Below are 27037 nucleotides of genomic sequence, written 5' to 3' on the forward strand. Positions count from 1 at the left end.
CGATAACTCGACTATCGTCTATGAAAAAAGTCGAAAAGTCGACTTTGTAAATAAAAGTCGAAAAGTCGGAAAGTCGAAAAAAGTCGAAAAGTCGAAAAAAGTCGAAAAGTCGAAAAAAGTCGATAAGTCGAAAAAAGTCGAAAAGTCGGAAAAAGTCGAAAAGTCGACCATTTATAAAATACCAAAAGTCGAAAAGTCTAAAAGTCGACTTTTAAATAAATGAAAAAGGTCGAAAAGTCGAAAAATCGACTTTTAAATAAATGAAAAAGGTCGAAAAGTCGAAAAATCGACTTTTCATAAAATGGAAAAAGTCGAAAGGTCGAAAAGTCGACTTTTAACTAAATGCAAAAAGTCGAAAAGTCGACTTTTCGTTTCAACTATAGAACCCTAGCCTACACACGACTTTTATTTTCTTTTTTGTCATACGGATGGAATATCATTTTACTTTTTCATTAGACTTTACGTATGTAAAGTGTGATCGTGTAAAGGATCCATTAGCGGTAACTGACTGAACTTTAGAACTACGACACCATCTATCGGAAAAAAAAAACTTTACACTTCACACGAACCCATAGTTTTGCCCTATTAAGTGCAGTAATTTTTGAGTTTATCGATTATGAACGAAATATTACTCTTTGATTAAGTTTTTTTTTTATATCTTTTCGGAAACCCTTATATGTTTATTACCCACCAACATATGTAATATGTGTTATTTTCTCTAAACATTGGAACATGTTTTTAAAATAGTATTCTTACAAAAATCTAATGATTTGAAGGCACTTTTAAGGTTTCCTATTGAGGTATATTGACATGGGTCTCTTATTTCTTTCTTTTTTTTTTTTTTTTTTTGTACATTGAGTTTTTTGCTCGTTTTTTAAAGCATTTTTAACGAATACGTCTCGTCAATTGTAAAAACCAAAATAAATAAATAACAATTTAAGCAAAAGGTACAATTTAACCTTAATGGTGGGGGAACCATTTGGTTAGTTCTTAAACGCTGAAATTTACCCAATTATTTGGACAAACAAAGTTCGCCTTCTGTAGCCTATAGTTTAAGAAAATTTTGATTTCGTAAGTTAATTAAAAACGTTTGTTGTTCGTCTCAGTCTCTGCTATTTTAACAAACATTTTCCCATTATAGAATTGTTTTTTTTTTTTTTTTTGTTCTTTTAGAAAACAATAATCAATAGACTGACCACCACCACGGGAAACTAGAATAAAAGAAAATGCTCACTAAGTCAGTTAGTTAGTCAATGATTGCATATCACTAATTTTAATTTCAGTTTCGAATAGTACTTGACTGCGGTCGCTCGAAATCGGTTAAAGTTTTTCGCAAACATTCTTCTCTCTTAAATGTATTTTAATTACCAACCAACTAAATAAACTTAATTAATTCCTATTAAATATTAAAATACAAAAAAAAATTATACAAACTTTTTGTTAATATAGTTTTTATATTTAATGCCTTAAAAATTCCCATATAATTTAATTAAAAATGGTGCAAATTAATGCGTCTAGTGGTGAGTTTGAATGTGAATTTTTCTAATTACGAAACGGCTGTCAAAGTATTTTGTGTGTTTTAAAAAAGTGCTTATGTAATTATTTCATAATTTAACAATTACTTAATCAAAACTGTATTTAAATGGATTAAAATTTTCATCAAAAATCAACTGTTAATGTAGGTATACAGATTTCCATGTTGGTTACCTTGTAAAGTTCATGAATATTTGCTAAAAACCTTGTATTCATTTAAAGGTGAAAAAGTGTTATAATATAATCATTGTATTTCAAAAAAACAACCCACAAATATACTCGTAAATAGCTTAAATCTTATTTAAGCAATTACATGTGGTATTAAACATATTTGTTTCGCCATGTTTTTTTTACGTTTAAACGATTTTTAACAACAATTTCCTTCCTCAAACTTTTACCTTCAATTTTTCAAATCAAAGCTTTTTACGTCGTTCAAAATGTTAAGCTATTCGTCATAGTAGTCTCAACACTAGGAGATATTTTCAGATTAAATTTTTTACGATTTTGGCTTGCGATTGGATGGGGTGCCATCCGACTTCACAGATTTTTAATTTTTGGGAAGCGCTCGGCCTAGGGTCTATTACGTACTAAGAAAAATCGATAAAAATAGATCCAAACTTTTGAAATTTTGAAGGATAAAAAAACTATCAAAAGACAAAGGCAATTCTCAAAAATTGTAGTAAAACAAGTAAGAAATTATAGTCGGGCGAGGCCGACCATATAATACCCTACACCTTTGACAAAAATATAATGTGATTTAGTTGCCATAATAAAGCATTTAAGTTGAATTGTACCTTGCCTTAGATATACATACTTAAGTTGAATAAAATTGTGGACATTTAAGTGAAATTTTGATGGAGGCTTTTCATAGGGGCTAGGGTCATATGAGAACCTAATGTTATGGAATACGTGAGGGTCATCAAATCTTGTATACAACTTGGTTTTTGCAGCTTTTGTCGAGATCTGAGTATATTAAACATAATTATGAACTTAAAAGTCCTATTCGGCAGGTTCAGTTGTATGGGGGCTAGGTGAAATAATGAACCGATGTAAACCATTTTCAACAGGCTTCGTCTACGGTACCATAAAAGATCATGTGCCAAATTTCATTGAATTATCTCCAAAATTGCGACCTGTAGTTTGGTTACGAGGTTTAAAAGCCCCATTCGGGGGTTCAGTTGTATGGGGGCTAGGTGAAATAATGCACCGATGTTAACCATTTTCAATAGGCTTCGTCTACGGTACCATAAAAGATCATGTGCCAAATTTTATTGAATTATCTCCAAAATTGTGACCTGTAGTTTGATTACAAGGTTTAAAAGCCCCATTCGGGGGTTCAGTTGTATGGGGGCTAGGTGATATAATGGACCGATCTTAACCATTTTCAATAGGCTTCGTCCCTGGGACAATAGAAGATCATGTGCCAAATTTCATTAAATTATCTTCAAAATTGCGACCTGTAGTTCGATTACAAGGTTTACATGGACGGACGGACATAGCTAAATCGACTCAGAAAATGATTCTGAGCCGATTAGTATACTTTAAGGTGGGTATAGGACCAATATTATTGTGCGTTACAAACATCAGCACAAACCCAATATACCCTCCCCACTAAAGTGGTGTAGGGTAGAAATACCAAAAAAAGATTTTTTGTACAATTTCTACATTTCTCTCGGAGCTGAGACAATAGTGTTTCTCGTAACCCAAAAATTTTGATAAAAAATAGTTGAAATTCGGAAGAACACAGGAGCGATAAAATTTTTCTAACAAAGTTTTCTCCGTAAATATTTGTTTCAGAAACATTTTTAATAAAATAAAGAGTCAAATTTTTAATTTTAATAAAAAATAGTTGAAATTCGGACTAACACAGGAGCAACATAATGTTTATACCAAAGTTTTACCGTAAATATTCCTTTCAGAAATTTTTTTAATAAAAAAGTTTCAAAACACCTTTTCGCCAAAAAAACGCAACAATCTACCTTTTTTATTGTTAAATTGAACATCGTTTATTTTAGAATCCATAAATCTGAAATTTTATATATATACATACATATATGTATATTATTTGTAATTTCGTTTAAAGATCTCTAAACTATCTATCTTTTGCCATACATATTACCAGTCTACAAAACTTGCCATCCATTATACATCAAACAATATAGGAAAAATCATGATATATTCAGAATTTTGAAAAGAAAATATCGCGAAAGTATGTCTGTCTAGAATGGCGTACAATTTGGATCCTGGAATTATCGATATTACTCATCAAATTAACTGAAGAGCACCTTATTTGAGAGGTAGGGTGAATTATTGACCGTTTTTCATATAAATTTTCATAAAATTTTTTAGACCGATCATCGCTGTACTCGCATTTTTATGCCAGTAATTAGCATTAAAGTAATTTTCTGAAGGAAGGCTTATATAAACGGGTAGGGTGAGTTATTGACACTTTCCGCATGAAATTCGGTAGGAAGATTTAAGTTCCTTTAAAAGTTTCTTATATCAAATTTCATAACGATCGTTAAAGTAATTTTCTGAAGGGGACCCTATATGCGGGTAGGGTCAATTATGGACCGCTTTACTCGTATTTTTAAGCCAGTAAGGGCTTTAAAGTAATTTTCTGAAAGCGAGCTTGTATGGGGGTCAATCATTTACTGATTCTCATAAAAGTCAGTAGAGAGGTTTTGGCTAGTGTGGCCAATTATGGACAGATCCACATAAAATTTGGTTAAGAGATTTTAGTTCACAAGGAACTTACTTGAGGGGACCTTATATGGGGGAAGGGTCAATTATGGACCGACCCATATAAAATTTGGTAGAGACGTTTTGTCTTGTAAGAGACTTACTTATGTCGAATTTTATCGCTATACTCGTATTTTGAAGCCAGTAATGAGCGTTAAAATCATTTTCTGAAGGGGACCTTATATGGAGGATAGGGTCAATTATGGACCGACCCATATAAAATTTGGTAGAGAGATTTTGGCTCGTATTTTTAAGCCAGTAATGAGCGTTAAAGTGATTTTCTGAAGGCGGCCTCATATGGGGAGTAGGGTCAACTATGGAACAATCCACATAAAACTTCGTAGATTGATTTTGGCTAGCATGAAACTTACTTATGTCGAATTTCGAACCTACTCGTATTTTCAAAACAGATATGACCATTGAAGCTGTTTTTTTGGGGATCCACTTGTATGGGGGTTATCCGAAAATATGAACCGATATTGCCCATTTTCAGTTCCAAACAAACCTTACCCATAGAGAATATTTGTTGTGTTGACAACACAACGTTGTCAACGTTGCAACAATTCGTTGTCGCAATATAAATTTTATACTCATCCGTTGACTAAAAGTTAACAAACGTGGTAAGCTCACTGTTGACAATGGATTGTGAGCTTTCATCGATACCAAATGCCGCTTAGATAAGATATTCTAAAGTTAATATTGTCATTCTTATTTTCTTTAAACATCCTCTGATAATTGAACAGGCCTCTATCGGGCCTGTTGTGGGTTTCTTAATCAGTGGGAATCGAACCTACTACCTGCGGTCTACCAGACTAGAACACTAACCACTAACCAATTTTCAAAGCTTTGAAATTAACGTAATAAAAACATTTGCTTAATTAGTTTTATAGGGTTACCATACCGCATATAGCAATATTGCCACCTTGATAATATAATTGTAAAAAAGCAAAGCTGGAAACATTTAGGTTTAAAAATCAACAGAAATTGATGAAATTTTAAAATAAAAATGTTGTAAAACTAATTGTAACGAAAAGTAATTTGTGTGTAGATCATATAAGAGACCTAGTAGTCGTTTAAACATATTAAAAGAGTAGATTTCATATAAAATTTTAAATATTAAGGGTATTCATGAAACACGTGTGCAAACTTGCACATTTGCACAAATGGCTATCTGCATTATTTAGAAGAAAACAATTAGTTTAAAATGATCAGTTCAAATATGCGATCAAATGTATCAGTGTTGTGGAAGTAAAATCCCACACAATTTGTGACAAATTTAATGTAAAATTGAAAATGCACAGATTGCACAGTTTGCGAGGCTTTTGAACGTTTATATGAAAACCCCTATTGTTTTATTATCTTCTTTTTGAATATGGGCCCACCAAACATCTACGGGCCTATATATAAAATATGTTAATCGTATGATTCTAAAATGATCACAAAGTTGGAAATAAAACATGTTTGTATTTTGTATGTTAAAAATCAAATCAAAATTCGGTAAACATTTTATCTTTCGAATTGAATTTAATAATATTTTGGAAACCTTTAATAAACCTGTATTTAATGAAAATTATTAAAAAAATTTTCAAAATTTTAATTATAAAAACAAAGTATTTTCTTTTTGGTTAGTTCCATAATAACATAAAAATTTGGCAGTCGTTTCCAAAAACTACAAGTTTTAACAATTACTTTTAATAAATAACTTTTAAATTCAATAAAATTTAGGTCAGGTACAATCCGTAACTTTAGATAAAACAGGAAAGAAATCCTTTGGTCTAAGTATAGTACGAGGAGAGGTAAGTAAAATATCACAACATTAGGAGCAAGATTTCCAAATTTCCTTAAGGGAAGACGGTTTTGAATATTTCAAAGTTTCAATACTAAAGTATAATATCTGCCGGTCCACACTAGGAAACTTTTTTTGGGAAACTTTTAATTTTGCGTGAGAGAGAAAGAGAAAGAATATCTTTCATCTCTCTCGCGGTACGGAGTTTCTTGTACTCGGAAACTTGTTTTGTTTTGTTATTCTTCTCATTCGTACAACAACAAATCAATGCAATTAATACGTAGTTTCTGAAACAAAAGTTTCTATGTGTGGACCAGGTCTATCTTCCCTTAGGGAGAACTGTAAAACCCAAGCTAAATTGAATATAATAAACTTTATTTTTGTATAAAAACAGACCAAAGATGGAACAAACTCAAAAGGCATATTTATTAAGGGCATAGTACCCGATAGTCCGGGTCATTTATGTGGAAAAATTAAGGTGGGTGATCGTTTGCTAACACTAAATGGCAAAGATGTACGCGATGCCACAGAACCGGAAGTAATTAATTTGATTAAACAGGCGGGCAATCGAATTGATTTAGAAATACAAAGCTATGGAGGGGTAAATTTGAAGAAATTAAAACTATTTTATTTAAGTTATTAAATCATATCTTTTAAAGGAACAACACAACAAAGATGGTAATGAAATTAAGGAAAATGGTTTTTCACAAAATCGCAATATGTTTAATCAGGGTAAAGACATGTTTAAAAACTTAATTGAACTTCTTTAAAAGACTTGAAACTTTTATAGCTTCCATTAAACAAGCCCCCATGAAACAAACGCCCTTGAAACCACAACAATCTATTAAACAGGCTCCTGGAAGGCCGCCCAATGTTAATGCCATGCTGAAAAATTCAAACATAACTTCTAATCTCAGCAGTAAAATGGATATGGGCGATGATGATGACGAAGATACACGCGATATGACCGGTCGCATAAGAACTGCAGCTGGTATTGAGGTAAGAGAACAACTTTAACTGTAATTAATATAAGGGAACTGAAATATCAAATTTTCTCTAGATTGATCGTGCTTCCGCCGGTAACTGTAAATTAAACAAAATGGAAAAAGATCGAGATAAAGAAACCGAAGATGAGTTTGGCTATACCAAAGGTAAATGTTTTTACTTATAATGGATTAAAGATAAACTCTATAGGAAGTAACTCTGCTATTTTTGGAGTTTAATCTTTAAAGTGATGTAAATACTTTTATTACTACAAATATTTATCTTTTAGCTAAAATCAATAAGCGATACAATACCATGAGGGACTTGCGTAAATTGGAAATTACTCGACCCACAAATACCGCCTTGGGCTTGGCCTTGGCAGGTCATAGTGATCGTCAAAAGATGGGTTGTTTTGTGGCCGGTGTTAATGCGAATGGACCTTTAGCCAATGTAGATATAAAACCGGGCGATGAGATTTTAGAAGTGAACGGTACTGTTTTGAAAAATCGTTGCCATTTAAACGCTTCGGTAATATTTAAAAATATCGATGGCGAGCGTTTGGTTCTGATAACATCTCGCCGAAAACCAGGCGATGAGGGCATGAGTGTAAAAACGATTAAGAAATTCCCACCAGAAATTGATGATGTAAGTTCGAATTGCTTGAAATAGTTATTTTATCTAAAAAATACTTATTTCCTAGACCAAATTCCTATTCGAGCAATTCCCCAAAGCCAGATCAGTGCAGGTGAAAAAGGAAGGTTTTCTGGGTATAATGATAATCTATGGTAAACATGTGGAGGTGGGCAATGGAATTTTCATATCAGATTTGCGCGAGGATTCAAATGCTATGATAGTAAGTTAAATGTTGACCCTAATAGCAAGTTATCCGTTATCATATATTCATATTTTTCAAAGGCGGGTTTAAAAGTCGGCGACATGCTGCTGGCCGTTAACAAAGATGTCTGTTTGGAATCCAACTATGACGAGGTAAGATCGTACTTCTGCTTTATTTACCAATAGACAATTTCTTACATTTTATTTCGGTTTTTGTCTATAGGCTGTGGCGTTGTTGAAACGTTGCGAGGGCATAGTTAATTTGGTCGTTTTAACCTTAAAATCTGATGAGCAACTTAAGAAAGAGAAAGAAGAGGAGGAAAAGAAAAAGAAGAAGGAAGAGGAAGCCACCAAAGAACCAGAAAAACCCGCTGATCCAGCAACGGTACAAGTCGAACCGGGTCGTAAATTTGTCCTAGAGATAAAAACTGACAAGAAACCTTTGGGTGTAATTGTAGTGGGTGGCAAAAACAATTATGTCAAGGTAGGCTAAATTGTATTACTATTGTATTTATTCCTTTAAAACTAAGTATTACTCCTTAGACGGGCTGTGTTATAACCCACATTTATCCGGAGGGCATGATTGCTGCCGATAATCGTTTGAAAATTTACGATCATATAATTCAAGTAAATGGCAAAGAACTCCAATGTGAAGCTATGACCACTTTGAAAGTTCATCAATTGTTCTATACACTGTATGAGAAAATTGTCACTATACAAGTATTCCGCGCCGATCCACCGGAAGTGGAGACATTTAAGGTGGAGTTTACTAAGAAAGCTGGCAAGGATTTGGGTCTTTCGTTGGCACCCAATGAAAAAGGTTGCACAATTTCAGAAATTGTAAGTTAATATTCTTATTTGAATTATATACAACCCGAACTGACGTATTAGTGATCGAACAAAAACCATTTTTTTTAATCGAAATACCAATTTCTAAACGAGAGTATTATAGAAAATTTCCTTTTTAGACTTCTGCTGGTTATGCTGATATCGATAATAAACTACAGCGCGGTGACATTATAACTAAATTCAATGGTGACTCATTGGAGGGAACAACCTTTGAAGTTTGCTATGCCTTATTTAGAGGAGCCACTGGTAAAATATCTCTGGAAATAACTAGACCCAAGCCCACTGTACGTACAGAACCACCAAAATAAATCCACCAAGATTAGAGGGAAACCTTAAGCGGGAAATTGCGATAAAATTTGCTATTGTTTTAAAATTTAATTTTTAAGCTATTTTCAAAAGAAATCCTCCAGCTAAAAATAAAACGTTCGGTAAATTGTTTTAAACTAAATAATTGATTAAATAAAGAAAATAAAAAAAATTAACAGATTATTTTTTGTGGTCACTTTCTTTTGTTTATTTTGTTTTTGTAAAATAAAAAAATTTAAGCAATAGAACTGGCGTTGGAGGCAATACGGGGCCACAAGTCAGCGCATTCCTTGGCGACGGGACCAGTAATGGCGGAACCTTTCATTTCACCCTTATTATTTACTATCACCCCCGCATTGTCCTCAAAGTATATAAACACGCCATCCCTCCTTCTGAAAGGTTTTCTCTGGCGAATAACCACAGCGGGCATTACCTGTAATAAACGACAAAAAAAGAGAAGAAAACAAAATAAGTATAAAGAAATGTAAATCAAAAGAATATAAAAGAAAACGCTAACACAAGATAATGTTTTACACATGATTTATTTTGGACAACAGAGTTTTAGCAACAAATATAATGATGTTAAGAGGAGATTGTACAATATTGTGTGGTTGTTATAGAAATAGTTTATTTTTATGGAATTTAACAGTCGATTGATTTTCACTTGCAATTTCTTAAGACTCAAATTAATTGAAAATGGAAGGTAATAAATTTAGGTAGTAATTACCATGGATCGTAAGAATATTAGTCTTGTTCATCATGCCCGAAATTTTGTTTATAGAAAACCAATTTTCTTTCATTTCTACCCAAATTGATAATGTCAGATAGTAATTGTACTAGTCCGCTTAGGATCACTGTCCGATTCCATATTACAATGTTAATATGTCCATAAAATTTCGACATTTTAATCCATTGAAATATTACAAATTAGTTCAATATCGATTTGCCTTAATATCCTAAAGGCCAAAATGTTAAAAACAACATGAGTGAACTATTTCTGATTTCTAGAAAAGAAATTATCCAATTTAAAAATCCATAGTTGGTTTAACTCCTCATAGGGATCCTATTCCTTATGCTCATAAATCTCACATACCTATCGATATTTTTTGATCAAAATCGATACATAAAATTCACAATAGAATAAATTATTCAAAATCTTTTAGGATTGGTTTATAAGTTTACACTTTCACATTATATCTTCCGAAATTTAATTTCAGACACAAATATACTATTTCAAAAGTTAAAGTTGTATTGAATCGGGTCATAATGACTAAAATCTATTTAAATTCCTATATCGTTATCTACTATAGGGTACCATAAAGCCGGACAAGTTTAACAAACTTTCTTGTTTTTAGTTGATAAGAATTTTTACTTCAATAGAACTAACATAAACTAACGTTTACATAGATCGGTATAATCAATTTTGAACCCTGCATTAAATTGAAGGCCGGCTTTAATTAGGAAGTTCACTTCAAGTCAAACGCCGGCCCGGCTAAAAAAACATGAACGGGTAGAGAAGAATACTAAGGCCGGACAATGTCAAACACTGACTTTAGTTAGTAACTAGGAATATTAGATCTTTATACTGTGATAAAAGATAAATGCAAACATTAAATAACCAAACGTTATAGGACTTCAATTTAGGTATTAAGTGCAGACGCCAAACCAAAGATATAAAACAATATTTGCGATAAAGTATTTCACTCTTTTAGGCTACAAAACTGTACCAAATCATAACAATTGGCTAATAAAGCCACTTAATACCCAAAAACACTGATCACATTTTCTTTTGTATATTCCTACAACAACAACTAACACACTATGTATAAACCACACCATCTATTGTTGCTCCTCTTAACATCACTTCAACTTTCAATACACTTACCTTCTTTCTCAATTCTGGTTTACCCTTCTTAACGGTGGCAACAAACATATCACCAACACCAGCAGCTGGCAAACGGTTCAAACGACCACGGATACCATGGACAGCGATGACAAACAAGTTCTTGGCACCTGGATTTGCAAAAAGAAAACACAAAATTTCAATAACACTTTCATTGATAATCAAACTCAAAATTTGGCATATTCCAAACACAAAACTCACCTGTGTTGTCAGCACAGTTCATGACAGCGCCAACAGGCAAACCAAGGGAGATGCGGAATTTTCCTCCCGCGGTACCACCACGTCCTATTTTTCACATGTTAAAGAAAAAAAACACAAAAATAATTCATTTAGTTTATTGTCCATAATATTTAACACGTTTTCTTTTTAGTAATTAATAACTTTAATTTACACATTTTTTCGATTTTAAAAGATTAAATTAGAAAAAATTTTCACCTCTCTTAGACATATTACGGCTGGTTCACAATCAAAAGGAAGTCAAAAGAAAGAAAAAAGAGAAAAACAATTGACAAGTACAATTTGCGGCCAACTTCGGGTGGGTGTTGCCAACCATTTTGCCTATTTATGCAAGGTTGTATTTGAAGTGTAGTATGTCAGTATTGTTTAAGTAGAGTTGTATTTTAGGAATATTTTATTACTGTAATTTTATCTTTATAATAGTTGTGTTTTGTTGCTAACGTTCAAAGGCAATTTCATATAAATTTAAAATTTATAAACGTTAGGAGTTAACGTGTAAAATTATACAAGTTAATTTTAACGTCGATAAAAGTGCTACCAATTCAAAAATAAAAATACAAATATTAATGTGTTTATGTCAAACAATAAAAAAATATTTTAAAATAAAATTTAAATCAAAAAAAATATCAAATAAAAAAACCTTTTTTAAGAAAATGTAAATAATTTCAAGATTTAGCAGATTTCTTCTGTGGAGTGATGCCAAGTCAGGTAATGTTCGTTTTGTTGCTAACTTTAAGCGTTAACACTCATTGATAGCAACAAAACACAACTATTAATTAAATAAACAATTATATTATATATATATTTGTTTTATTTATTATTAAATTTATTTTTTTCATTTTATTTAAATTTAAATATATAAGAATACGGAAGTTATACCCATATTAATTTTTTTGTCGAATAAATAGGAAGGTTGGATGGTGAGGGCCCACCATACAACAAAATAAATGCATGCAAAATGGGGAGGTGTGTAACTAATGGCGTGGATGATGTTAAAACATCCCAACTGAAATAAGATGAAAATATCCAGAATTTTTTAAATTTTTGGTGTAATGAAAAAAGTATGTAAGTGGAGAATTAAAAAATCGTAGAGTATAAAAATTTGTGACCACACATTATTCAGTTATGTAATATTGAAATCTACCATCCTAATATGTAATAAAAGTACACTGTAATTTTTAACTTAAAATACTCTGAATACAAAAATAATTAAACTCCCATATTATTACAGTGGTTTTCGGTTTAAAGAAATATAGGTATAATGTCAAGTTATTAAAAATAGTGTTTATATCTATATTTGACAATATTTCACCTATATGTCTAAAAAATTACTGAAAAAGTAGATCGTTTTATCCGAGGAATCGATTATTAACTTTTGTTCGTTATAACAGATGTTTTTATATGCAAATAGTTACCAAAATATCGGGACTTATATTGTTCGTAATAACTGAGAAGTCGTTATAAGCGAGTTTGACTGTATATTCTCTTTGACAAACTGTAAATTGACTTGGGTACGTTATGGAATTGAATTTATGAACCCCACACCATGGCGCATCCAATAAGGTGAATTCATTTCAACAGCTGATTATTTTAAAATAAAATGAAGTAAAATGTATTTTTATCCGTATTGCAAAAAAGAGATGGCTCTCAAGTGCTGGTACCTTGTTAAGTATATCATGTCCCTGATCTAATGCGACTTGCCTGTTTTTTGAATCATTTCAAATAATGAAGAGAGCCATCTCAATATGTGATGGTTTCATTACATATTGCGTTCAGACAATCCTATCCGTACTTTTCTACACACAATTTTAACAGATCATATTACTTGTGTTCTCGTGTAAAGGGGACTTTAAACTACATATAAAAACAATTCTCTCTCAAAACCGACGTTGGCAAAGTTCACATATAAGAAATATCATGAATTCACACCAATATGAAATAACTTTACCCTATAATCGATATGCCTTCCATATATATACTTTTTTGGATTATCATAAAAATAGCAAGGTAAAGTAGTAAATAACATTATTTCAACAGCTGTTACATAGTTTATTTATGTCAAAAACCTTATAAAAAATGTTTTCTTTTAATTTAAAAACTGTGCCACTAAGTTCTCCTTTTATATATTCTTAAAGTGAGAAACTGTAAAATGTCATGGGTACGTTATGGAATTGAAACATGTGTGAAGAATTTACACAAACAAATACCGCGAAATATCAATTGTAGTTGCCAATAAGAAAACAAAAAAAGAGTTTAATGAAAATTTGTTTTATCTTTTGTTCAATTGTGCGTTTTAATAAATTTTATTATTTATTTAGTGTTAACGAATAAAACTATGTAATAAAATGGAAAAATCTGCATTAAATGAAGTAAAAGCCATACTCAAGTCTCTAGTACTTTCAAGTCCTGAGAAGATTACCATTGAAAAGTTGAACCGTGATTATCGTGATGTCGAAGGACAATTTATACCGTTTCGCCGGCTAGGATATGGCAATTTGGAAGAATTTCTACGTTCCATACCAGATACATTAAGGGTGAGTATTAACTATTGTTTAAAGAAAATTTTAAATATAATTAAACAAATAAAACAGGTGTTTGGTAGTGGTCCCACAGCTATGGTGTGTTTTGTGGCCAATGAAAAATCCGATCATATACATGATATGATAATGAAACAAAAAAAACCTAAATCAAAGGGCGCAAGAACAAGAGCTAGAAATGCTACACGCCCCCGAAGCAATCCGCCCCAAAGAAGTAACAGATTTACGGGCAATATTAAACAACCGGCTAGACGTGTAGGACAACAATTATCACCCTTTCAAAGTGTTAATCGCAATCATTTTACTAAGACCGTTCAAGTGAGAGATATACCCCAATTGGTGAAAAAAGCTAATTATGTACCACCAGTTTTAGCCGATCAAATGTTGTACGCTTTACCACAACCAAGTGGTATAGTTTTGAATACACAACAGAATATAAACTTACAATATGGCATATTTAAAGCCATAGACGACCAGGCCCGAAAGTATGAAGAACAGGTCAGACAGTTAAATAGTTTGTTGAAAAAACAATGCAGTGTAACAGCACCGCCGCCAAAAACTCTTTCTACCGCGCCGCCACCACCTCTTTCCCGACAACAAACAAGAACTGTTAAATTTTCTTCCGATATTAATTCCTTCGACCAAAAAGTACCAGAAACTAAAAAAGAATCTCTTGAAAAAACGCCAATCGTTAATAAACATGAATGTATTGATTTAAATCCTCCTAAAGATGTTAAACAAATGCCTATTAAATTATCGGAAGAAGTAGAAAATCTACTCGACATGCCTAAACTTTACAAACCTACTAATCCCATAAAGGAGTCAAGCTCAGTGCATGATAGCAGTGAAGAATTACAAAAAGCAGAAATGCCTCCGCTTAATAAGCCGGAAGTAACTACAGAAATTAAAGAGAATAAGAGATTTTTTGATGATAGTGCTGATAAAGTTGAAGATCCAGATGAAGCTGTACCCTCATTTGCTGCTGTAAGTTTACATTTCGAGGGTGAATGGTTGACAACAGACAGTAAATGGTGTCAGACCTTCACCTTCGTTTCGAGTTTAGATCTTAATAATTCATAATAATTTTTTTATTTGTAGAAAAACAATGTCTTCCGTTTAGATTTTCCTGAACACACTGTGCCTTATGGCCTTAAAATTGCACCTTATAAACTTTCTGATGATGTTACCGTTGGATCGTGTATAAAAATCTTTATATCAGAGGTTCGAATTCATTTTTTACTATAATTATTTAGCTTTTTATATTTTTACGTTTTTTTTTCTAGATACACAATCCATTTAAATTTTGGTTTCATATTCATAAAGACAATCATGAATTGGATCAGCTGATGTATCAAATTGAGTAAGCATGTTTTTTTATTTAATATTTTGTTTTCTTAAAATTATTACCATTTCATTTGTTTCTTTGTATTTATAGACGTTATTATTCCCCACTGGAGGCTGAGGACCTGCGAATTCCTATGATGTGTTTAACACCGGGACAAGTATGTGCTGCTTGTTATAATGGTTTATGGCATCGTGCTGAAATTGTAGCTCCTCCTGTTAATACTACCATTAAAGTAAGAATTTTCATACAATGTGCTTTTTAAATTTGTTTTATACTTTTACGTTTTCATAGGTTTCCTTCATGGATTATGGTACGGTAACGGAAGTAGGAATAGAAAATATAAAATTTTTAGCCTCTTATTTTGCTCAATTACCAGCTCAAGCGCTGAGAGGTTGTCTGTCTCATATTAAACCACGTGCTCTTCACTGGAGTCATGAGGCAACAACATATTTTCTAACATTAGTGGCTGAAATGATGTTGTATGCAAAAATTGTTGAAATCGATAGAGAGGTAAGTTCTATAATCTGAGAAACTAGAACTGAACTAGAACTGAACTAGAACTGAACTAGAACTGAACTAGAACTGAACTAGAATTGAACTAGAACTGAACTAGAACTGAACTAGACTTGGAAGATTTATTTTTAACTCTGATTCCTTTATATAAACATTTGTATCCTTCACTTTAGCAAAATATTTTATATATGGTATTATGCAACACCAATGGCGAGGATGTGGTGCAAATTAATAAATCATTAGTGGAAAAACGTTATGCCCTATATAATGAGGATTGGAAAGCCCAAAAAATTAGTCAAGTAAGTTAATTCAAATCAAAAAAAGGAATAATAATAAAGATTTGTTAACAATTGACCCGTTTTTACAGAATAATGGAAAACGTATACATCATCCACGAGAAGATTTTCCTACGTGAGCTTTAGTTTTCATTTATCGTTATAAAAGTAGTAATTGTCCTTGCATTTCTTATATGATTTTTTATTTAATATATTTAATTTATTTCATTATTTCTGTTTATTTCTTTTTATTGCCCCATTGTAGATTTTCCATGATAGAATCAGGTGAATATCCTAGTTTCATCGAACTGGTTAATTTACAGCAACGCGGTATCGATTATGAATCAATCTATGATCTTATTATCTATAATCAATCGACTATTTTAAATAAACACGAAAATGCTCCTGAACGTATAAGGAATTTACCATATTTCCTAACGACTTCAAATCCCTTCCGTTCTGATATTTTATTGGAATTATATACCACAACATCGACTGCTTTATAATGCGTATTGGACGAGAAAATGTATGGGGTATGTTTAAAGACTTTTATTATTATTATTATATTAGTATTTTATTCATTTAAAGTGCTGAAGTTTAAAATGGGACTATGTAATGATATTTCTTGTATTTAAGTTGAACTGTTTTTCTTTTATTTTTGTTATATTAACGATCTTTTGTGTTAAAGATCTAAGAAGTATTAACTTTTTTGTTGTTTATTACTGAAAATTTAAGTGTTTATCTTTTTTTTACTATATAAATGGACGTATGAAAAAAAATTTAACAAAAATATTTTTGCATTTTTTTAAGGGGTTTCGATACACCTCACTGAAGTTGGTTTTACTCCGTGTTCTAATAGGGCCCTTAAAAGTGTGGTTATTCTCTTTTAGCTAAAACTTTGTTCTAAAAGGTCCCTTAAAAGTATGGTTATTCTCTTGTACTTAAAACAGTAGAATCAGAACGTTTAGATAGATAGATAGATAGATAGATAGATAGATAGATAGATAGATAGATAGATAGATAGATAGATAGATAGATATATAGATAGATAGATAGATAGATAGATAGATAGATAGATAGATAGATAGATAGATAGATAGATAGATAGATAGATAGATAGATAGATAGATAGATAGATAGATAGATAGATAGATAGATAGATAGATAGATAGATAGATAGATAGATAGATAGATAGATAGATAGATAGATAGATAGATAGATAGATAGATAGATAGATAGATAGATAGATAGATAGATAGATAGATAGATAGATAGATAGATAGATAGATAGATAGATAGATAGATAGATAGATAGATAGATAGATAGATAGATAGATAGATAGATAAATAGATAAATAGATAAATATATAGATAGATAGATAGATAGATAGATAGATAGATAGATAGATAGATAGATAGATAGATAGATAGATAGATAGATAGATAGATAGATAGATAGATAGATAGATAGATAGATAGATAGATAGATAGATAATAGATATATAGATATATAGATGTATAGATATATAGATGGACTGACGGATAAATGGATGGATGGATAGATGGTTACATGGATGAATGGATATATGGTTAGATGGATACATGAATAGATGGTTAGATAGATAGATGGTTGGATGGATTGATGAATAGATGGTTAGATGGATGAATGGATAGATGATTAGATGGATACATGAATGGATGGATAGATGGATTGATGAATAGCTGGTTAGATGGATTGGTGGATAGATAGATTACGAACAATTTCGTAGTTAAAAGTTACATTTTGAAAAAAATTGGCTCTCCTTTATAATATTTACATGTTCTCTTTTGATCAACAGTTTAACTGATCTATAACTTATCTTTGTTTCAAAATCAATCTATAAAACTTTCTTCTCGTGCCGATCAATATAATATGCAGATTTTAAAAAGGAAATTAAAACCTGATCTATTATACACCAAAATAAAAATACTTTGATAGTTTTATTTTTTTTATTTTATAAGGCAAACGCTGTCCTTCTGGTTTTTTTTTTTATTAGTTTACGTGTAATAAAATACAAGATATTCTTTACATTTGTTTGGTTTTTTGGTTGTTGTTATTTGTTGTTTTTGTTGCTTACAATTCGAACAAATACAACTTGCAGTTTGTTTTTATATATATATTTTTTATTACTTGTTTCAATTTTTTTTTCTTCATTTTTGTTTTATTTGTAATAAAAAGAGTTTTTGCTTAGCTAAAAAAACTAATTTAAATTAATGATTATACATAATCATAATAAAAAATAAACAAATACATATTTTAAATATAATAATAATAATATTATTAAATAATTAATATAGTGATATTAATTAATGATTTAACTAATAATCATAAAAGTTTCTTTTACAATGGTCGGTACAGAGAATATATAAGTGAGTAGTTGAAACAAAAATAAGAGAAATTTAAAAGCAAAATTAATTAATTATAAAATTATACTACAATTATTTAGCTAAAGTTTAACAATAAATACAAACTACAACTAAAGGTAAATAAAAATAAAAAGAAAAAATAATAATTTTTAACAAAAAGAAAAGTATTCTACTATATTGTATAAAGATAATGAAAGTTTGACACCAAATAATTTTTGTTTCTAACACTAGAGAAGTGTATTGTTTTGTTTTCAATATCTTGTGTAAGTTAGTTGGTTGTTAAGTTTTCATTATCTTTACACTTTTTTTTAATTAATGTTTAATGTAGTTATGTATAAAAAGTTATATTAAATATTTTTAAAAATATAAATAGTTTTTAAAGTTAATTATAAGGTAAAATACACAGTTGTTATGAAAATTTTATAATTTTTTTTTTTTTTTTTAAATTTATGCAAAATTTAACATTTGAAATTAGTTTTCTTAATGAGAATTTTGTTAGAATAGTTAGTTTTGAAAAATTTCAAAAGATAAGTTCGTTTTTTATTAAGTATTTTCAAAAATTTTGGAAAAATATTGTATATGTCCCACTATTTCAAGGAGTTCTTTCCTGGGGGCTCATTGACCGATTAGGGTCATTCATAATAGTTTCAATTTGAAGCCTTTAAGTTTCTTTTGGCAATATTCTCTACTTCTTTTCAAAACAACTGTATATTTTTTACCCTATAATTATGGAAATATATCTTTTAAATTATATAAAAAAATTGTACACCAGATGAAATTCTTATTTTGTTTTAACTATAATATAGTTTTAATTTATTTATCTTTTGTTGTAAGTTTTATTATTATTATTTGTATTAATTTTATTTTAATACAATTTTCTTAATAATTGTGTGATTTTTTTCCTAAGTTTTTTTTTTAATTTTTTTAAATAACATTTTTTAAGTTGCCGCTTTTTTTCTACAATGTGTACTAAAAACAAATGTGTCATGCTTTTTTTTGTAATGTATAATTTTTTTTGTATTATTTTTTTATTGGTATTTTTATTTGCAGTTTATAACAATGATTAGTTTTTATATAATAATTTTTTCTATAATCATAATATTGTTTTTTTAACATTTTGTTTTTTGTTTAGTTTGTTATATTGGTTAATGATTTTAATATTATTTTTTAATTTATTTACTTCACTAAATGTTTTTTTGTTTAGGTATTTATGTAGTTTTGTTTTATTTAGTTTTTCTTTTTTTATTATTTAGTATGTAGTGTATATGTTCATTTAATGAAAATACATTTTTAATTCTTTGTTTTTTTTTTGTAGGAAATTTTTGTTTTTTTGTAAAATGTTTTAATAGGAGGGCTAGTTGTTTTTGTTTTAAATATATTTATTATTAAATTGTTTGTTTTATTTATGGTTAGGGTTTGTTTAGAAGGAGCAGGTTTAGGAGTATTAGGTTATATGAGAATGGCAGACAGAGGGATAGAGATAGAGAGAGTGAGAGTTAGACAGAGTTTTGTAATGTTTTTATCTGTAGGAAGGCTTAACTAATGCTTTTTTGTTTGTTTTTGTTATTTAATATTTAATCATTGACTATTTATTCTAATATTCTACTATTCCTATTGCAAAAATTATGTTTGGTTTTACTACTTTAATAATAATAATAATAATTTATAAAGTCAACTTAAAACATCAGGTGGTTTCAGTTTAATGTTTAAATGAAATTAAGGAAAAATAATCTACAAAACAATAAGTTATTTAATTTATTTTATTTTGTTTTTAGATCATAACTACATTAGTTATAATTTTGTTTAGGGGAAATTAAGATTTTTATTACGATTTTGAAGTAATAAATTCGTATTTTTTTTGTAATTTTTGGATACTGGGAGAGTTCAATTTAAATATAAAAGTCCTTGGAACATGGTCTATACAAAGCTCAATTTAAAAGCAGATAATCTGAAAATTTTTTTAGTGAAAAATCGGATTATTATTCGAAACGTACTGATTTATTAACTAGTCTATGAATAGTCTTTAAAATATTCGATTGACTAGTCTTTGGATTATTCTATTGACTAGTTTTTACTTGAAACGGACTGGTCGATTAACTAGTCTATGAGTAGTCTTCAAACTATTCTATTTACTAGTTTTTAGAATATTCTATTGACTAGTCCATGGACTGGTCTATTGAATGGTCTAAGGACTATTCTATAGACTGGTCTATTAACTGGTCCACGATCTAGTATATGAACTATTATATAAACTGGTCTACTTGACTGTTTTTTCGGCTTGACTGTTGACCAGTTTATAAACTGGTCTACTGACTCGTCTACGGACTGTTCTAGGGCCTAGTTATAGACTAGTCTATGGACTATGCTATTGACTACTTTATTAACTAGTTTCTGTACTAGTCTATGAACTGGTCTACTGACTAGTTTATAAACTGATCTAATGACAAGTCTAAGTACTGGACTATAGACTATTCTATTGCTTACTCTATGGACTAGTCTATTAACTAGTCCTCGGATTAGTCAATGAACTAGTCTACTGAATAGTCTATGGATTGGTCTAATACTAGTCTATGGACTGGTATATAGTCTATGAACTATTCTATTAATAGGTATGTTAACTAGTCCGCGGACTAGTCTATGTGTAGTATTTAAACTATTCTATTGACTTGTCTATGGACTGGTCTATTGTATAGTCAAAGGACTACTCTATTAACTGGTCCACCGTCTAGTTTATGAACTATTATATAAACTGGTAAACTGGTTATAAACTGGCTAGTCTGGGAATGTACTATATCCTAGTCTGTGGACTGTTCTTTCGACTAGTCTTTTAACTAGTTTATAAACTGGTCTACTATTTATTCAGTAGGCTACTATGGACTGGCTTGTTGACTAGTCTATGGACTATTCTATGGACCGGTCTAATGACTTGTCTATGGAATAGTCTACTGACTAGTCTGTGGACTGTTCTATGAACTATTCTATTGACTGGTCTATTAACTTATCCCTGGACTAGTCTATGAACTGATCTACTGACTAGCCTATGGACTGGTCTATTGACTAATCTATAAACTTAGTCTATGAACTATTCTATTGATTGGTATATTAGTTAGTTCACAGACTAGTCTAGATAGTCTATGTGTAGTATTTAAACTATTCTATTGACTTGTCTATGGACTGGTCTCTTGAATGCTATGTACTAGTTTATTGATTAGTCTATGGACTATTCTATGGACTGGTCTAATGACTTGTCTATGGAATAGTCTAAGGACTAGTCTATTGATTGGTATATTAACTAGTCCGCGGACTAATCTATTGACTAATCCGTAGACTGGTCTATAGTCTATGAACTATTCTATTGATTGGTATATTAGCTAGTCCGCGGACTAATCTATTGACTAATCCGTAGACTGGTCTATTTCATAGCCTATTGACTAGTCTATAATCTGAAACTAAAGTATAAACAAGTTTCGCTTCAAATAACCATTGAATTACTTTTAAGTTTTGTCGCGAAAATATTTTTATATTTAAATTGAAAAACTGAAAAATTGATTAAAATTTAAAAAAATTAAATAAATTCTAATTCCCTTAAGCAAAATAGCCACTAATGTAGTTTAATTTTAATTGAGTTTTACTTTTTTGGGTTTTTCATAATATTCATTAACTCTCATTTTGTTTTAAGTTTCTTTTAGGGTTTTTTTGTTTCTTTCTTTTTTTAGTTTAAATCATTTTCATTATATTTTCTTGAATAATTTTGTTGTTGTTCGTTTTAATTATGGGGTTTTTATTATTATTTTGTTTTAATTAATGTCGTTTTTTCTTATACTTAAGTCATCACAGTTTGCGGAGCTGAAAAAATTTGTTATTATTTTTATTTTTATTTGTTTTGTTTAAATTATTGAGGACTTTTATGTTTTGTTTCTTTTTTTTAAATTATTATTAATTGCAGTTTATCTCCTTGTATGTAAGTAATGTATTGTTGATGTATGTAATAGGTTTGGTTGTAATTTTGTTGTTATTGTTTGTTGTAATTGAGTTAATATGACCCAGCAAAAAAAGACGTGCAAAAAAAGTAGTAAATGCATGGGTTGAACTGATAATGAACTGGTTCATATTTAGGGGAAACATGCATGATTTTAACATAAGCGTGTCATTGGCATGCATGGGTTCGTATTTGCAAAAATAGTTCGTCATTTAAATGAGTTCTTATAACCAATGAATATTCGATGATTCTCAAGCGAATTTTCATTGGTGCACTATATTTATTTAAAAATGCATTAATGGTATTTCGATTTAATTATCAATATTCAAATAATTTTTTTGAGTGATATTGACAAAAATAGAATAAGATAAAACATAACTAACTGATTTTGATTGGATTTAAATTCATGCAGAGGAAAAATACCCATTGTGTTTTAAAATCCGTTAAGCAGTCTTGGTTTTTTCCTTCTCTTATTAATGGACTTAATATTACTAATTTTAACAAAAATCTAAAAAAAATTGATGTCATTTTTAATCTTTATTGTATGAAATGCACGTTTTCGTTAAATCTCCTAAGAGAATACCAAATTACAGTAAAATATTACAATTCCTATAGTGGAGTTACATGAGTGAATTTGGGTGCATTTTTCATGCCTTCACTGATGACAAATTTATTAGAATTTAGGCATGTATTTAAAACGCATTAAATAGAATACTTACTAAAGAAATCATGAAAATATCCCTTCTTCTTTAACAACTTCAAAATTTTTTTGCTGGGGAGTATAATAATAGTGTAAAAACTTAAACATTTCTTCTTTTTTTCTTCTTGTTAATTAAATTCTCTATTAGTTTTATTGTTTAATTAATTCGTTAATAGTTTTGTCGGTCTGTCTATCGTTTTATTTATTTTTTTGATTGTGTTTAATTTAGTTTAGTTTAACTGTTGTTGTTGTAATTTTAAATGATATTTTAACTTAAAATGGACTTTAAAGCAACCGCTAGAATAATTTGGTGTTAAAGCATGATATATATTATATATAGTATTTTTGTTTTAATATATTTTTTTTTTTGAGGAAAAACTTAATAGAAAAATATCTTAGAACTTTAAACAATTGACAGTTAAATGTTAAGAAATTCTTATAGAGTAAAGTTATTATAGTAAAAGTAAATATAAATGATTAAAAGGAACTGTCATATGTTAATCTATTTCAAAGTATTTTTCCATTAAGTTTTAAGTATTTTCTTTAGGTAATTTTTTTTTATAAAAAGGCTGCTTGAAATAGCAATATATGAGGCTTGAATATAAATAACAATTTACTGCGTTTTACTAATGCTTCTGCTGCTGCGGCTGATGATAACTATGTTGTAGTTTTTCTTCTTTTACTTCTTGTTGCTGTAGTTGTTGTTATTGATGATAAAGATTGATGTTGTTGTTGTTACTAATTCACAGTGTTGCTCTTCTAACACCACAAACACTAAATGCCAACAAATGCTTATGATAATAGTGCAATTGTAGTGTCGGTGTCGATGCCGTTGATAATAATTTTTCTCAGTGTCATGGAGTATTGCCCTCAAATAATGCACGAAATTCACCACTTCTAGGACGGGGTAAACCTTCACGTATTGTTTGTATGGGCTCTGCTATACTTGACATCGAACCATGTAATAGATTTTCTTTGGGATCAATCTCACTGCTGTTGAAATTTCAATTAAAATTAAATTTTATATGAAACTTCTCAAACAGTTTTTCTTAAACACTTACTCATCTTTACATTCCTCCGCTTCAGCGGCTAAAGCATTGACTACCGCTGTTATTGTATTTGATTCTGGATTGCTTAATTGTTCATCTTTTTGTTGCATTATATTCGGATTCTTGCCAATCTTATTAAGACGTTCGGCGGCTACAGTTTCCATTGTTTTTCTCATTAGAGGATATTGGTCCAGCACACAATTGAAATGATCGACACTTAGGGAAAATAGATTACAATACGTTTCAGCTCTTACACTGGCCACACGTCTGGCATTTGTTAGCAAACAAATTTCACCGAAATATGAACCATCCGATAAAGATGTTGCCACCTAAAGTTTGAAATGTGACATAAGAGTTAGTTGCCGGGTATTAGTAGTCTATAGGCTAATATGTGAACTATAAACTAGTCTTTTTTTAGTTTATAGATTAGTATAGTGATTAGTCTATTGACTGTTTCATTGGCTAGACTAAGCGCTATTCTATGGAGTAATCTTTGGACTAATCTATGATCTAATCAAGTCTATGAAATGATCTACTGACAAGCCTATGAACTAATTTAATGACTAGTCTATGTTCAGCTATATTATCTATATTATCGACCAGTCTTTGCACTAGTCTATTGATTAATCTTTGGACTAGTCTATTGACTAGATTTGGAGTAGGCCATTGACTAGTTTTTAAACTAGTCTATTGACTAGACTTTGGACTAGTCTTTAAACTGGTATATTGACAAGTCTTTGGATTAGTCTTTAAACTAGATTATTGACTAGTCCTTGAAGTAGTATTTATTTATTGACTGATATTTATTGGCTAGTCTATCGACTAGTCTGTCGACTAAATTGTTGATTAGTCTATCGACTAGTATGTTGCTAATCCATCGATTAGTATTTTAGACTTGTCAAGGGACTAGTCGATATTTCAGTCTGTTGACTAGCCTATTATCGACTAGTCAGTTGACTAGTCTGTCTAGTCTATCGACAAGTCTATTGACTAGTCTATCGACTAGTCAGTTGAATAGTATATCGACTAGTTTTTTGATTAGTCTATCGGCTAGTTAATTGATTAGTCCATCTACTAGTCTGTTGACTAGTCTATCGATTAGTAAGTATTTTAGACTTGTCAAGGAACTAGTCGATATTCCAGTCTGTTGACTAGTGTACTATCGACTAGTCAGTTGGCTAGTCTATCGACTAATCTGATGACTAGTCTATCGACAAGTCCATCAACTAGTATATCGACAAATCTTTGGGCTAGTCTATTGGCTAGTCTTTGTACTAATCTATTGACTAGACTTTGGACTAGTCTATTGACTAGTTTATCAACTAGTCTATTGATAAGTCTATCGATTAGTCTGTTGACTAGTATATCGACTAGCCTATAGTATAATCTAATGACTTGTCTTCGACTAGTTTATTAACTGGTCTATCTATTACTCTGTTGACTAGTCTATTGACTTGCCTATTGACTAGTCTATCAACTAGTCTATTGACCAGTCTATTAACTAATCTGTTTTCTAGTATATAAACTAGTTTACTGAAGAGTTTTTTGACTGGCCTGGTTTATTGATTAGACTAAGTGTGATCTATAGATTAGACTACTGTTTAGACTCAGAACTAATTTGTGGACTAGTTCATGGATTATTTTAGCAACCAGTCGATTCAAAAGTTTATAATATAGAAAAGTACTTAATATGTCATAGGGATACTTTTCGATGACAAAAGTTGTTCGATTTTCCGTTTAAAACATATATAAATTACCTCTCCATTGGCCATAACAATATCGACCACACCTTCTTGTATAAAATACATTTTGGTACCAATAGTACCTTCTTTTATAATAATATCACCTAGAATTGAAATTAAAACAATTAATTAAATAACAATTAAAAAATTAAAGCTGTGACGAAACTAACCTGGTTGAAATACTTCGTATTTAAGTTTTGTAACAACATCAGAAACGAAATTGGAGTCAGCATTTGCAAAAAAAGGCACTGACGCAACGAGAGATCTGTAAATAGTTAGCAAATTAATGCAAATTCAATTCAAATGTTTGATTTTTAACAATACTTACCTACAATTATAATTGATAACATCCTCTCTTAATTTTTCGCTCAATTCTCCTAATATACATTCTTCATCGAAGAATTTACCTTGATAACGATGCTCGAAATATTCGGTTATACGTTGACGCATATCGCGCGGTAATTTACGATACGCCATATACTCTTCAACCTGTTTGACCTTTTCGCGATATTGACGCCTACTCGAATCTAAACTTTGAATTAAATTTGTAGCATGACCCAGGAACAAAGCATAACATGTAGCACCCGATATCATGGATAACATTGTCAACCACATATCGGTTAAGGATTGGGGCGGAAATCTTGAATAGAAATTTTTGAATTATTATTTCAAAAGAAAACAATTAAATGCAATATAAAAACCCACCTGCCATAACCTATGCATAGCATATGTGACATTGCTTTAAATAAAGCCCATGAATATTGTTCCAGCCAATATGACTCCTAATTTTTAGTTTGGCAATTTTTTTTTGTTTTTTTTTTTATAATTTAAGAAAAATATACATTTTTGGTTTTTTTGCTTGTTTAAATTAGTTGAGTTTATTTGTGAAAAACCTACCTGCAATTCATTGATTGATACCCATGAGTTTGAGGGAAAACCTTGTAACATTGGCACTAAAAACTGTAAACAACCACTCCAATGACCAATTAGCAACATCATACATATCAGATTGAAAATTCTCATAAACACCGATGCCATATTTAGAAACTGAAAACATATTGTTTTGGGTTTTTTATATTTTTTATCTTTTGCATTAAATTACACCAATCACCATTTGAGAAATTTTGTGGAAAATTACATACAAAAAAATATATATATATATAACATACACAAATAATTTGATTTCGGTTTGTAGGCCAGGGAATAGTTAGGAAATAAGTACTAATTCCAAAGAACTTAAAATTTGGATTTTCAATAAATAAACTATGTATTAAGTTTTAAAGCAGATACATTTTAATCTAACTTACAAAAGAGCA

The 27037-nt window shown here is 30.2% G+C and overlaps 4 protein-coding genes across 15 annotated transcripts in view; 2 read left to right on the plus strand and 2 right to left on the minus strand.

Annotated features, from left to right (window-relative positions):
* The first annotated feature begins 1241 nt into the window (after window positions 1-1241).
* On the plus strand, window positions 1242-9210 carry LOC119616124 (inactivation-no-after-potential D protein). The gene is made up of 12 exons (XM_037972337.1): window positions 1242-1520; window positions 6001-6071; window positions 6456-6662; window positions 6721-6793; window positions 6852-7060; window positions 7122-7212; window positions 7335-7690; window positions 7746-7898; window positions 7961-8032; window positions 8103-8363; window positions 8423-8719; window positions 8848-9210. Exons 1-12 carry the CDS (start codon window positions 1496-1498, stop codon window positions 9034-9036), a joined length of 2004 nt encoding a protein of 667 aa, XP_037828265.1. The 5' UTR covers window positions 1242-1495; the 3' UTR covers window positions 9037-9210.
* A 4-nt stretch (window positions 9211-9214) lies between these two features.
* On the minus strand, window positions 9215-11509 carry LOC119616125 (60S ribosomal protein L23). Its single transcript, XM_037972338.1, has 4 exons — window positions 11373-11509; window positions 11139-11222; window positions 10920-11047; window positions 9215-9467 (listed from the first exon to the last, which is right to left on the minus strand). Exons 1-4 carry the CDS (start codon window positions 11383-11385, stop codon window positions 9270-9272), a joined length of 423 nt encoding a protein of 140 aa, XP_037828266.1. The 5' UTR covers window positions 11386-11509; the 3' UTR covers window positions 9215-9269.
* A 1849-nt stretch (window positions 11510-13358) lies between these two features.
* Window positions 13359-16628, plus strand: LOC119616140 (tudor domain-containing protein 5). 3 transcript variants are annotated; one of them, XM_037972388.1, is made up of 9 exons: window positions 13359-13708; window positions 13766-14695; window positions 14810-14932; window positions 14995-15071; window positions 15147-15288; window positions 15348-15566; window positions 15743-15868; window positions 15937-15980; window positions 16110-16628. In XM_037972388.1, the coding sequence occupies exons 1-9, from the start codon at window positions 13520-13522 to the stop codon at window positions 16348-16350; spliced, it is 2091 nt and encodes a 696-aa protein (XP_037828316.1). In that variant the 5' UTR covers window positions 13359-13519; the 3' UTR covers window positions 16351-16628. The 3 variants fall into 3 exon arrangements, with proteins under 3 accessions (XP_037828316.1, XP_037828317.1, XP_037828318.1); XM_037972389.1 differs by having other exon boundaries at window positions 13372-13708; window positions 15937-16015; window positions 16110-16391; XM_037972390.1 differs by having other exon boundaries at window positions 13372-13708; window positions 15937-16012; window positions 16110-16342.
* Window positions 16629-22968: 6340 nt separating this feature from the next.
* LOC119616127 overlaps window positions 22969-27037 on the minus strand; it is a 66258-nt gene continuing 62189 nt past the window's right edge. For all 10 annotated transcript variants that reach the window (XM_037972346.1, XM_037972344.1, XM_037972343.1 and 7 more), the window contains 7 exons: window positions 26619-26768; window positions 26427-26503; window positions 26050-26361; window positions 25892-25986; window positions 25737-25825; window positions 23992-24308; window positions 22969-23923 (listed from right to left, as the gene is read on the minus strand). In XM_037972346.1, the coding sequence (XP_037828274.1) occupies window positions 23785-23923; window positions 23992-24308; window positions 25737-25825; window positions 25892-25986; window positions 26050-26361; window positions 26427-26503; window positions 26619-26768 (1179 nt within the window). In that variant the 3' untranslated portion in view covers window positions 22969-23784. The remainder of the gene's footprint in view (window positions 23924-23991; window positions 24309-25736; window positions 25826-25891; window positions 25987-26049; window positions 26362-26426; window positions 26504-26618; window positions 26769-27037) is intronic.

Source organism: Lucilia sericata, unplaced genomic scaffold, assembly GCF_015586225.1.
Source record: "Lucilia sericata isolate MDLA Ls3-8-SP2 unplaced genomic scaffold, ASM1558622v1 Contig000058F_arrow, whole genome shotgun sequence".
Classification (NCBI taxonomy): Eukaryota; Metazoa; Arthropoda; class Insecta; order Diptera; family Calliphoridae; genus Lucilia; species Lucilia sericata.